Below are 14,173 nucleotides of genomic sequence, written 5' to 3' on the forward strand. Positions count from 1 at the left end.
TTTTCATCTCAGTAGGATACTAGAACTTTAGAGATGATTGAGGACATTTTGATTTCCTTTTTTCTCCTTGTAAATCTATTTTTTCTTAAAATATGTAAAATGTAAAACAAGTACATGTCCCTGAACTCTTCCTTGCTCTCTAATCTTAACAAATTGGAAAGCTCCTGGCAAATGAAATTTGAATATATTTTAGAATGTTTATGAGTTCCTGAATTGATTGAAAAGAAATTTAATAGAACTGGTTGTATATTTTAAAATTTTAATAATGTGCGTGAAAGAAAGTTTTATGTACATACATATGTGTACATGTTTAATATGCTTATATTGTTATTTCTTGGTTTTTTTAGATTTTAGGCATTGTCTGTTGGTATAATCCATTGACTTAAAACCGTAGGAGTTGAGAGCCTTCAGCTCTTTTTCAAACACTTGCTACCTTCATCTCCAATCCATCAAATGTATGCTTTTTATCTCTTCATTCTCCAAACATAGTTACTTATAATTTTGGCTAGATGAGTATTCAGGGCTTATCATGAACGTATAAATACTGTTAATGACTGAGCCATGTAACAGGATTACTTTCCTGTTCCTGTACACTTTTTTTTTCCTCTAAATTACTGTATTTTTCATGTGCTTAGTTTTTTTTTTTTATTTTTTTTATGAATTGATACCTAAACTCTCCCCTAACATATCGCTAAATAGTTTATACTTATTAGATATTTAACGTTCCATCTTCTTAAAGAAGTCTCTCCTTAGGCCTTACTTAGAATGAAATTGCTGGACTTTTTCTTGGGAATCCCTAAATGTTATTATCCTTAGTTTTTTTGTTTTGTTTTGTTTTGTTTTGTTTTTCTCTTGGACTGGTTGGCTTTCCCAAAATGACTTTCAACTGTCTGAACAGATAAGGCCAGGTAGTGAGCTGAGAGCTGAGTGGTGAAAAAGGGGGGTTTATCTCAGTAATTAGTATGTAAACTTTAATTTACTCCCCGTTTTTGGCCTAACATTCCTGCATTCACTTGTGCTTAGTGCCCAGATTCCCTTTGTTGTATTCTCCCCAGAGGGAAAAAAAAGGCCTCAGTCTTGTGCTTATGTATAAGGAGAGGAACTTTACTTGGCTGGGCAGAGGCAAGGAGGAAGAATTTTAACTATGTTTTATTCCTTTCTTCTCCAGTTCCAGAGTACCTGGTGCTGCCAGTTTCTGGGCCATTTATGGGTTCTGTGGTATAATTCAAGAAACTTCTCAGCTTGCCCCACTGCTGGCTTGGAAACATTTTGCTTTCCTAGATTCCACTTAACCATTAACTTTCAAGTTTCTTGGTTTTATTGCTGTTGCCCTCTCTTCCATTCTCTTTGTCCTTATTACTTTTTATTTTCATTTAAGTCAGGTTTGGGTCAGGAGTCAAAGTTAACATGTACATCCAACATGCCATCTTTTTTTTTTTTTTAATTTTTTTTTTTCAACGTTTATTTATTTTTGGGACAGAGAGAGACAGAGCATGAACGGGGGAGGGGCAGAGAGAGAGGGAGACACAGAATCGGAAACAGGCTCCAGGCTCTGAGCCATCAGCCCAGAGCCTGACGCGGGGCTCGAACTCACGGACCGTGAGATCGTGACCTGGCTGAAGTCGGACGCTTAACCGACTGCGCCACCCAGGCGCCCCCGACATGCCATCTTTAACTGGAAATTGCCATTAATTTGAGTAAACTCTTGTTGCTAAATAATTACTTTCCATTTAGTCATTTTATTCATGACCTTGATGTTTCTTTTTATCTGTTTTCTTAAAGTCAGCATTAGAAAACTATATTGCAAACAAATGATCATTTAAGAGGATATGAATATATCCTGTTATAATCCTTATTGGCTTTCTGAAATTTAGTCTTTTAAATCTTATAGCATTTCTTGCAATGCGATACTTAATATTTTAAAGGGTAAGTTTATTCCTTCAGAGCAGGAAGTAGAAAACTATTCAGAATGAGCAAGCCTCATTTCAAGTTATAAAGTCCGTTGTTGCCTCATTAGCAATGAGGAATTTACTGTTATTTCAGTTTTGGTCTATTTTAGTTCACTTTGTCATTACCTTCAGTATGTTGATTTGTTTATACTTATATCTCTTTTATTTCTCCTTTACCATAGTTAAATTTATTAGAAAAAGCCACTGCTGTCCTAGATTTCACAAACTGGATGTAGACTCAGAATCAGATTCTTTTAGAATCAGATTTAGAATCTGATTCTTTTAAAATCAGAAATGAGTTCAAGCTCTTATTCCAGAACATTGTCCACAAAAGGGGATCCCTAATTCATACATAAAAGGTACTTTACCCCTGTTTAACCACCTCTAGGAACATGTGTACAGCCTTGTCAATGGCTTGTGTCAGTATTTATCAGTGGGGTAGCAAAGTTCTTAGTGAGGGTGCAAATGTAGGTAAGGTAGTGGTGAGTAAGGGAAAAGTCCTATTTTTTTCAGAAATAAGTAGGATAGGGATCATTAAAGGAAGCAAATAGGCTACAAAAAAAATGAGCTGATTCTAAGAAATTATGTGGAAAAGAAGCAGCTAAAGTATGTAATGGAGAGATGAGGCAGGACTATAAACCAATGTGTAATTTATGATCTTTATCCTCTATTTCATACTAATAATTGCTTTCTCTAGTGTGCTAAAGGTGATAAGATTAGAAAAGGATTTTTCCCCATTTTTTGATAAATTTCAGAGTTAGGAGCAATATATATGCAGAGCTTAAGGTAGATTCTGTATAAGAAAGTGTTCAGCAAATCTCAAGCATTGTTAGGTCTAAAGCTATGAAATGCATTGATTGGACTACACAGTCTGTGGGGCTTTTCATATATTTTGTGTGTCTTTTGGAAGGGGAAAGATTAAAAGAGGGGGTGGGGGCACCTGGATGGCGCAGTTGGTTAAGTGTCCTACTTGAGCTCAGGTCATGATCTTGCAGTTCGTGGGTTTTAGCTCCTCATCATCGGGCTCTGTGCTGACAGTTCAGAGCCTGAAACCTGTAGATTCTGTGTCTCCCTTTCTCTCTGCCCCTCCCCTGCTTGTTTTCTGTCTCTCTCAAAAGTAAATATTAAAAAAAAAATTTTTTTTAATAAATAAAAGAGGGAGTGGATGTTGACCATCACAACCTGAGTAGAGAAGTCCCTAGACAAAAACATTTGCTAGCATTATTGGCTATCTTAAAGAAATCAGGTGGGTGGAATAGCTAGCCAGTAGATAGGTATGCAGATTGTCCTTGAGTCACTTTACCGCATTTAAAACATTGGTGTAAAAAGAAGATATCTATTACTGCCTTTTTCCTCCCATTGGAATTTTTTCTCAATTTGAAATTTATTTTGAAATGATACTTGGGTTTGAATTTAGTGATAAAAAAATAAAGAACAAATGGAATAACAGTTTCTTTTAATTTACAAAATAAAGTGCCTTTTGACTTAGCTTACAGCCTACCTTACAGGAAAAAAAAAGCTTTACACAAAAGTAAATAATAGGTAAAGAATAGTGTTCCCCTTAGTGCGTTTTCAAGTATAAGTTTCTTGGGAGTTTTTGGTTATTTACTTCCTATGACTTTCATACCATGAAATAAAAAGATGCTGCAATTATGTTGGTTTTGTTAAATAAAATGTATATATAGGTTTGCCATTAAATATTTTAGTTACGCCAGAATTTGATGTGTTTGAAGATATTAACAGTTCATGATTAACTTCACTTTTGTAGTCAACCATTTTATAGATTTTTTTTGCAAACTTAAACATTTTTATAATGGAAAATTTCAAGAGAAAACCTCTGAGCAAGGAGAATAGTCACACCTAATTTCAGCAATTACCAATTAGCGGCCAGTTGCTTTGGTTTTTTTTTTCATCTTTTAAATTTGTTTTAAGTTAATGTCATTTTTCAGAATGCTCTGTGATTAACATATTTCAAAATAAAAAGATCTTATATATTTGATTAGCTGGATGCAACCTTTTTCCCCCAAAAAAAGAAAAATTAGTTTGCATTGCATTATAACTTTATTCGAGAAAGTTTTTTGGCCATGTCCCAGGTGTATATTTCTAAAGTAGATCATGTCAAGATATAATCATATTTTCTCCTCTTTCATCACTTATTAAAGATTTTTGTACAGACTTAACAAATCTAAATATGTTTTTTTTAATTCACCAGCAACCACCAAACCTATAAATATATAGGATCTTACCTTTACTTTTTTCTTTTGTCTCTGAGATTCGTGTGCTAAGGAGTCTACTGTTTCTTCTACACCATTAAAAAAAAGTATGTCATATGATTGCATTTCACTTATGTTTTAACCTTTGTACCTAGTGAACACGTGATTAAAAAAAACTAGACTTCCTTAGCAAAAGATTGACTAGAAGAATAATTTCTTAAAGTCATCTTTGACTTTTTTAGTGTAACAAATAAAGTGTGTTGCTTAACCTTTGTGTTTCTTAATTACTCTTGAAAAATTTAAATATTAGCAAATTCACTTTGCAAGTTAAAGTATATAATATTGAGAATGCATACTTTAAAAGATATGTTGTTAGAGTGATTTAAAGTTAGTCCTAAAGGTATTTTGTGTTTAGAAAGATTCAAATTGAAAAGATACCACCAAGTTTTGTATTCCCCTGAGTTTCAACTTTGTTATTTACTCATTTTTATGACACTGTCATTGGTGGTTTTACTGCCAAGTTATAACAGGAGCAAAGTGCTCAGAGCATCAAAAGACCTGACACTTGGCATTGTGTGGCCTTCAAAAAATGAGTTACCTTCCTTATGCTGCAGCTTCTCATCTGTGAAATAGAATACTGTATAGTATGAGCTCCCATATTGCTACAGTAGACAGATAAATCAGGCAAAAACATGGTTAAGATTCCTTATTGATAGTGAATAATCATGGAATTTAGAATGAGTTAGTTCCAAAAGATTAACTCCTCTGAGCCTAGTATCCTTAATCTATGAAACAAAGAGATTGCAATAGATGACCTTTTCTGCTTGAAAGTTCTATGAGCCCGTAAACCCGTATCAGTTCAGCATTTGTTGTACTATAGTAATTGAAATTCAAAGTGAAGATATCACTCTGTCCAGCAGTGAGACAAAAATAAATAGAAATTCCAGGTTGTTTGATTTTGTTCATTTTTTCTTCTTAAGTTTTATTTATTTAAGTAATCTCTACATCCCATGTTGGGCTTGAACTCACAACTCTGAGATTAAGAGTCGCACGCTCCTGCACTTGAGCCAGCCAGGCACCCCTGATTTTGTTCATCTTTTGTTGGGTTATTATGAGATATTATTTGTAGGAAAATTTCTTAGTTTAGATTATTTTATTCTGGTAGTGGGGTATGAGTATAAAAGGTGTGGAGGATAGGTGCATCTACAGGGTTTAGAGAGAGATTGTGAAAACTGTAGAAGTTGATATCTACATGTGAAAGATTAAATAGTAGAAGACTCATATTTTGAAACACAAAATAGAAATTTTGATGTTGAGACTAAACATTTATCTTCAAGTAGTCTTTTTATATGTCAGTCTTTAAGAATTTACATGATAACTAGCATCTTTCTATTTTTTTCAGAATTTTTCTCTACCATATTGATAATTGACCTTGCTTAGGTAATAAGGGACACATCACTGGTATTTCTTGTGATTTTATGATAAAGATGGTTATTGTTTATAATTAATTTAGTCACTACTACTTCTATATGATTACACTCGTGATGTTCCTGTTATGTTTTTAGGGAAATAAATTTATTATTTTGCAGTGCTAAAATATAGTTGATAACTTTGGGAATACCAATTTTTTTTAAGTTTATTTTTAAGAAAGAGAGAGAGAAGAAGCACAAGTGGGAGAGGGGCAGAGACAGAATCCCAAGCAGGCTCTGTGCTCTAAGCACAGAGACCAATGTGGGGCTCTGTCCCACAAACCATGAATCATGACCTGAGCCAAAATTAAGAGTGAGTTGAACGCTTAACAGACTGAGCCACCCATGTGCCCCAGAACACCAATTTTAATTAAAGCTGTAGATAAGCAAAATATATTATTATTCTAAAGCTCTGATTGTTTTTTAATCAAATTGCACTGTAGGTTTCCTTACTCTCAGATCAGTCAGAGCAGTGTTACTTTATATCATTTACATGGTGAACTACCATACAAGATTTCATTTGGTCAAAGAATTCTATAGCCAAAAGATGTTTAAAATCCACTATTCTAAAATTTAACTGTCTTATTTCTCTTGAGGATATGGCAAAGTATAAACACATCCTTGTATATATATGGCTTTAAGGATTTTCTGTGATAATCTTTGTGTTTTCTAATAAAGTAAAATGGACACTAAGGAAATAGAAGGATTTGGGGATTGAGAAGAAAAAGACGTAAAATAAATCTGTGCTGATGGGACCAAATTATTTTTTTTGGATGTATAAGGGATTTTCTTATTAATTTTTAATTGAAGTATGGTTGACACATAATGTTACTTAGTGATTCAACAGCTCTATATGTTATGCAGCGTTCACCACAAGTTACCATCACCATACAACACTATATTGATGCCATTGGCTATATTATGCTGTACTTTTCATTCCTATGACTTATACATTCCATAACTAGAAACTTTGTATCTCCCACTCCACTTCACCCATTTTTGCCCATCCCTCACCCTCTCCTCCCCAGCAACTGCTAGTTTGTTCTCTAAATAGAATTTTTTGTACATCTATAAGGATTACAAACTATGTTGAATAACTTTACCCTATTTAGTTCAGACCATGACCTGAGAAAAATTAATTGATGTTTTCCCCCTCAATATAGTAGGAGGAATATTACATGCTTGCTTTTGATTTCAGGAAGGAAAAACAAATTAGAAGTGTAGAAGAAGAAGTTGAACAGGAAAAGCAAGCAGCAGATGGCATTATCAAAAACATGTCTCCTGAAAAACAAGTCAAGTACACAGAAATGAAAACCACAAATGAGAAATTGTTGCAGGTAATACTAATCACTGTTCTGTGCCAAGCATACAGCAGTCTTGCTAATAAAAATATGGTCTGAAGATGGGCAGCATTGGCATCCTGGAGATCTACTGATAAGAATATTTTAACAAGGTCTCCAGATAATTTTTATGGACATTTAAATTTGAGAAGCACTGATCTAGAAAACTTCATTAGCGTATGCTGCATAATGACCTAATCTGACTGTATTACTCATTTCTGTGCATCTTTCACTTCTGCATGTTACAAAGATTCATGGAAACACTTGTTTTTTTAAATGAACTGTAAATGGAAATAATAAAAACTCTCGTATACCAGAGCCATATAGATATTTACTCTCTTTCCTGCCTAATAAGCAGCACCTAATAAGCATCTCTTTTACCGTGTCCTTGATTTGAACATCTCTTGCTTCCTAATCATGGTGTTTAAGTAAAAATTTGGGGGCCTGCTGAGGGCTCATTGAGAATTCTCCCAACATTCAGTTATGGTGGTGACTTAGATTAGCAAGTTAGTGCCTTTACATGCCTATATATCCCTTAACCCAACAGTTCACAGAGAATTAGTCCTCACGAATGCCAGTAATGAATACAGTTTCTCAAATATTACTTGACTGACTATTTTTTAAAGTTCATTTATTTATTTGGTGGGGAGGAGGAGAGAGAGAGAATCCCAAGCCAGCTCTATGCTTAGCACAGAGGGGGCTGCTGGCTCCATCTAATAACTGTGAGATCCTGACCTGAGCTGATATCAAGAGTCAGATGCTCAACCGGCTGAGCCACTCATCCACCCACTTCACCAACAATTTAATATAACTTTTTATTCAGGATTTATAACATAAAATGAAACACTGAAGAAAAGACTATTACAGAAATGCCAAAATACCATGAAAATGTAATTAATCTTGCACAGCTGTTTTTGTTTTTTGTTTTTTGTTTTTAAATTTTTTTTTTCAACGTTTTTATTTATTTTTGGGACAGAGAGAGACAGAGCATGAACGGGGGAGGGGCAGAGAGAGAGGGAGACACAGAATCGGAAACAGGCTCCAGGCTCCGAGCCATCAGCCCAGAGCCTGACGCGGGGCTCGAACTCATGGACCGCGAGATCGTGACCTGGCTGAAGTCGGACGCTCAACCGACTGCGCCACCCAGGCGCCCCTTGCACAGCTGTTTTTGAATAACTAATCAGCTCAAAAGTCTTGTCCCTAGGAGTGAGCCATGTATATTATGTGTTGGCTCTAAAAGAAATTAGACAAAATATATGAAAACATAGTTAAGAAATCAAAATTAAAAATCATGACTTTAAACAATGACATCATTAATTTGAAGGCTTCTGATATTTAATATTCTTGAAACGCAATGATGATTCACTGTGTAAAGGGCTAGCTACCTTTGACAAGCTCATAAGGTATTTTTAAAGGTAGATCATGGCATAGTTTTTAGGAGTAATGAAAGAAATTAACAAAAATACAAATAATGTTAATAAATTCTAGTCATATAGCAAGATATGAGTTGAATATGTTTACAAAACCACAATCATATTTGCCACAACCACATTTGAAATGTTGAGAAACAGATTATTCTAAATATAACTTGCATATATATTTGCTTTTTTTCCTTTTTCTTAGGAATTAGATACACTTCAGCAACAACTAGACTCACTGAACATGAAAAAAGAGAGCTTGGAAGCTGTACGTATAAAATCAAATAAAGGTTCTTATATTACTCAGCTACAAAAGATAATTCAGCTAAATATATTAATGGAACTCATTCAAGGACATATTTATTTAGCAGTTTACTAAGAGGAGTATAATTTTTTTCCCATTCATCACCACAAATATCCTAGTTTGTTAAGAAATTAGATTCAGTTATTGAGTACCTACTGTGTGCAAAAGGAATCATTCTGCCTTGCTGAGGCATGTAAAATCTAATGGTAAGTTAAAGACATGTGAAGAAAGAGTCTAATAAAAGTGAAAAGGGAGAGAGATTAGTTCATCATTTTAAAGATGTAAATGCTTGCATTTGTTATTTGTTTATTTAAAGTAGTTTTAATTTAAAAAGCACGTGTTTTTTAATGAAAAATTTTTTTATTCAAAAAATTATTTTTTATTCAAAACAGTTGAATAAGATAAAAGTGAAAATGCCTGTTTTTTCCCCCTCTTTCTAGACAGAAGTACTTTGTATTTTTTGAGTGTTTACTATGTGCTTTTTTTGAGCTCTTTACAAAGATCACCAGCATTGTTGTTTAATCTTTACAACAATCTCATAATCTTATCTTGGTTTTATTGTTATGGAAAACCTCAAGTGGGATTCACACTTCATATGCAGCTTGATTTGGTTTTTTTTCACTTAACATTCTCTCTTGAATTCTATTCACCTCAGCTATTATTGTAAATTATTATTGTAAATTATTGTAATTATTGTTGTAAATCATTGTAAATTACTGCACTGTGTTAGATTTTATAACTATAACATAGCCTTGTAGATGAATAGGTTGTTTATAGTTTTTTTGTATTATAAACAGTGCTGCAGTAAAAACATGCATTTTATGCAGTTATGTAAATATGTCTTAAGATAAATTTCTTGCAGTGGGTCAAAGGATACACACTTCTAAAATGTCAGGTTGCCAAATTGCCTTCCAAAGAGGTGGTTCCATTTTCTACTTCTAGATTCAATGTATGAGAGTGCCTATTTTCCCCTGCACTCATTAATGGCAAGCATTATCCACTTTTTCCATTTTTGCTGGTTTAATGGGTAAAAATTTCTATCTTGTTTTGATTTTCATTTGTTTATGCATGAAATTGAGTATTTCTTTATATATTTATTGGCCAATGTATTTCTTTTCCTGTGAACTACCTTTTCATGTCCTTTACACTTCAGTATACTGTCTGTACCTCAAACCTTGCCTACCTTTCCTGATTTCCTGTGGATTCCAGCAGGTATCATGATAATAGGATTGGGAACACTTGTAGATTGACAAGATTACTGTCTTGCAAAAAGAATTAAGCATGAGTATTTTGTAATTCTTTTGGAAATTTACTGTTGAAAAGTAGTTTGCTTAAAATGTTAAGATGGTTTTCTATATCTGATTGTCCTCGTGGGTATATATGATTTTTATTTTTTTGCATCTCTATGGTAACAGATCTCTATAAGCTTCAAAGAATAAGGGCCATATTAAGTATTAACATAGCTGCCCTACAGAATTCCTCACTATCTGTTTTAGGGTATGTAGGGAATGTCAGGTCTTATTTCACTTGGCAAATTTAGTTTCTGCAGGAAGAGGTATAAGCTATATTTTTGGACTTAGTGTTTATATTGCTGCTACTTTTTGGAATCAGAACATGTATGAGTAAGATAACATGAAATTTTATAAAACTTACAGTATTCCCAAATCAGGAAAAGTATAAGTTACTAATTTTATTTAACTTTTGCCAGATTCCTTCTATTTTTTATTTGGACTTGTTCTTCAAGAAAACGTTGTGTCAGATATCATTTAACTCGTATTTATTGAATATCTACTGTGTGTTCACTACTATGCTAAGTATTACTTGTTCATTTCACCAGAATGTAAAAAACATAGGTGAAGAATCAACATGAGTTTTATTCAGGAACGGTTTTATTGAGATACAATTTGAAGAGGTTTTTAGGATGATTAAACAAAAGGAAGGGGGAGATGCGCCTGGGTGGCTCAGTCGAGCATCTGGCTTTGGCTCAGGTCATGATCTCACAGTCCGTGCGTTCGAGCCCCGCGTCAGGCTCTGTGCCGACAGCTTGGAGCCTGGAGCCTGCTTCAGATTCTGTCTCCCTCTCTCTGACCCTCCCTCGTTCATGCTCTGTCTTTCTCTGTCTCAAAAACAAATGAACATTAAAAAAATAAATAAATAAATAAATAAAGGAAGGGGGAGATAGCTATGAAAAAGGGTATCTCAAGATAACTTGTATTTCTTCTATCTGTATTTTATTATCGTGCTGTTTGACCTGAAGCTAATCGATTAATTGAGCTGTATATATGCTTTTTTTATTGGCTCTGAGATCAAGAGCTGAGAGCTGAGATCAAGAGTCAGACGCTTAATCAACTGAGCCACCTAGGCACCCCTGCTTTTTTTTTTCTTTCAAGATTTTATTTTTAAGTAATCTCTGCACACAGTGTGGTCCCTACTTACAATCCTGAGATCAAGAGTCGCATTCTTCACCAACTGAGCCAGCCAGGCACTTCTATAAGATGCTTTTTTAATAGACTTTCAAACATTTCCTCTTACACGCTTTTTCCTTTTTTTAATCCTTCTCTTTGGCTTCCAAAAAAGAGGTCTTTCATCTTAAAAATTTGGTCTTGTTCATGCTGTGGGCCTGGTTTCAGATATCATCATTAACTTTTATTTTTGTTAACTTAGAAAATTATTTAGATTTAGATCCTCTGTCTTTTCATCTGTAAAACAGAGATAATAGTATTATCTGATAGAGTTGCTTTGAGTATTAGAGATAGTGTCTAAAGAACATGGAATATAGTGCCTGGCACAGGCACTTGCTCAATAAATAACAGCTCCAAATGTCATTTTCCCCCTCATCCTCATCACTGTCAACATCCCTACCTCTTTTGGTTACCTGAAAATTATCACAGCCCTTAATTTCTCTTTGTGAACAGTGGAATAGTGGTGAATATACAAAACTATCCTATGTATGTGTATTAATTTCCTAACACTGCTGTAATAAATCCACACCAACTGGGTGGCTTAAAACAACAAATTTTCTCACCATTCTAGAGCCCAGAAATCTAAAATCAAGGTATCAGCAGAGCCATGTTCCCTCTGAGATACTGTTAGAATCCTTCCTTGCCTCTTCCTAGCTCCTGGTGGTGGCTATCAATCCTGGGTAGTCATTCCTTTATTTTAGCTGCATCACTCGTCTCTGCCTGTGTCATCACATGGCACTCTCCTTCTTTGTCTCTGTCTGTACATCTTCTCATAAGGACACCATTCACACTGGACTAGGGTCTATCCTAATGACCTCATCTTAACTGGAATAAATCTGTGAGTGCTCTCTTTTACAAATTAGGTCATATTCATGGTACTGGAGATTAGGACTTCAACATATCTTTGGGTGACAAAGTTCAACTTGTAATATTGTAGTAGAATATATATGACTAGCCAGGAGAAAATATCTTCCCTCTAGAGATCAGGTCTTTGGACTTCCAAATGAATGTTGTGGTTTAAGTTGTACATACATTGTGACAATTTCTTAATTATCTTCCCAATGGTAGAGATGTCTGTCTTTGTTCAGGCGTTATATTTAGAAGATAAACCACCATCTTCTTGTGAATTTTAAACTGAAAATGGCTTATGAAGGAAAAAGTTTATTTTTATTCTTCCAATTTACAAATGTGCTTTGTAGCATTATTGAGTAGTATAGATATTGGATATCTCTATTTGAACATGCTGATGGCTTAAATTTGTCCTAATTCTTATAAACTAAAACCTACTTGAGAGTAGTTTTTATAAAATGCAATTAAATTTTTCTTCTTTTTGTGCTCACTAGGAAATAGCACACTCCCAGGTTAAACAGGAGGCTGTATTGCTGCATGAAAAACTTTATGAGTTGGAGTCCCATCGAGACCAAATGATTGCTGAAGACAAAAGCATGGGATCTCCAATGGAAGAGAGAGAGAGATTACTTAAGCAGGTAGAAAAAACAAAAATACTTTACTATGTTAAGATTTGTTAAGTATTCTGATTATTTTATTTAAGGCATATATATTGAACAGAAAGCCAGTAAGTTTATTGTCTTCAAAAACAGTGAAAAGTGAGTTTCATCTAAATTAAGATTAACTGGGGTGCTGGGGTGGCTCAGTCGGTTAAGTGTCCAGCTGTTGATCTTGGCTCAGGTCATGATCTCACAGTTTGTGAATTTGAACCCTCCACCTGGCTTTGTACTGACAGTGTAGAGCCTCCTTGGGATTCTCTCTCTCCCTCTCTTTCTGCGACCCTCCCATCCCTGCTCACTCTCCCTCTCTCAAAATAAATAAATAAACATTAAAAAATAAATAAATAATGATGAACTATTTGACCAAGAAAATCTAGGTGCAAGTCATTTTTCACATAAGCTGTTTCTTGACTTAAATCCTAATTTTACATGGCTCTTGTGCACATTTTGGCCATTTTTCATGTTTTGGATCCATATAAGAAAACTGAAAGTCTTCTTTATTGGTCCATAAATAATTAGATGAGCTTATTGAAGATCTGTTCCTTTATTTGTTTGGGGCCTAATATTTAGAAAACAAAATGCCCCAAGGCTAATGAATTTTATGGTGATTATTATCAGTGTCTCTGTGAAGTGAATGGAGTTAAAATGTACTATGAAATCGCAGTATGTCACCAGGTTGTGTCACATGTATTCATTAGCTTTCTTATTACCCCAAAGCTAGTTTTAATCTAGCACTAAGTTATAATTAACCTGTTGTTTATCCTGAGACACCCTAACTATAGGGCTCCTGGAGCACTGCATATATATTTGGGAACAGCACCCATTAGGAACCTACAGATGAGACTCCTCTGTGGGATTAGGTTGAGCCCAAATGGTTTGGATGAACCTTAGGGATCAACTCAGGAACTATTTAAGTGTTAGAATCATTCCAGAAAGGTATTAAAATCTAGAATCTCTGAAGTTCCTCGGAAAGAAATCATTGGACGCAGGGGAGGGAGAATGTGATCTTGGGATAGGATTGCCAGATGAAATACACAACAACCGGTTAAATTTTAATTTCATATAAACAATGAATAATTGTTTATAATATATGTATTATAATATATGTGTGTGTGTGCATGTGTGTACACACACACATATATTAATCATGGTAAATACGTGCCCTGAAAGTTATTATTTATCTGAAATTCAAATGTAATAGAGATCATGAAATCTGGCAACCCTGCCTTGTGTGGGTGTGGGTGAGGGGCTAAGGAAAGACAGTCTCAGAAAGCCTGGATATTTATGTAAACTGATCTAGGCCTGAAGACACAACAGCCTCATGGTGCCAAACAGATAGGTATAGATGTATTAGTCATCACCCTTGCTTTGAGAAAAAAGGGAAAATCTGAGAGTAGTTTCTTAATAATGTGTGTGTGTGTGTGTGTGTACATAATTATAAAATTTTTATATATAAAATATATATATTTTTTGACTTCAAAGGTTGAATTTTAAGAAATAGATTTCAAGA

General features: G+C 34.4%; 1 protein-coding gene across 1 annotated transcript in view; it reads left to right on the forward strand.

Moving 5' to 3' along the window:
- Positions 1-14,173, forward strand: part of IFT74 (intraflagellar transport 74) — an 89,833-nt gene that overhangs the window by 36,587 nt on the left and 39,073 nt on the right. Inside the window, exons 9-11 of the mRNA XM_047065100.1 lie at positions 6,830-6,968; positions 8,595-8,657; positions 12,499-12,642. Coding sequence (XP_046921056.1) covers positions 6,830-6,968; positions 8,595-8,657; positions 12,499-12,642 — 346 coding nt within the window. The remainder of the gene's footprint in view (positions 1-6,829; positions 6,969-8,594; positions 8,658-12,498; positions 12,643-14,173) is intronic.

Source organism: Lynx rufus, unplaced genomic scaffold (genome assembly GCF_022079265.1).
Source record: "Lynx rufus isolate CCGP_SWC_20201006 ecotype Redwood Valley unplaced genomic scaffold, mLynRuf1.p SCAF_10, whole genome shotgun sequence".
Taxonomy (NCBI): domain Eukaryota; kingdom Metazoa; phylum Chordata; class Mammalia; order Carnivora; family Felidae; genus Lynx; species Lynx rufus.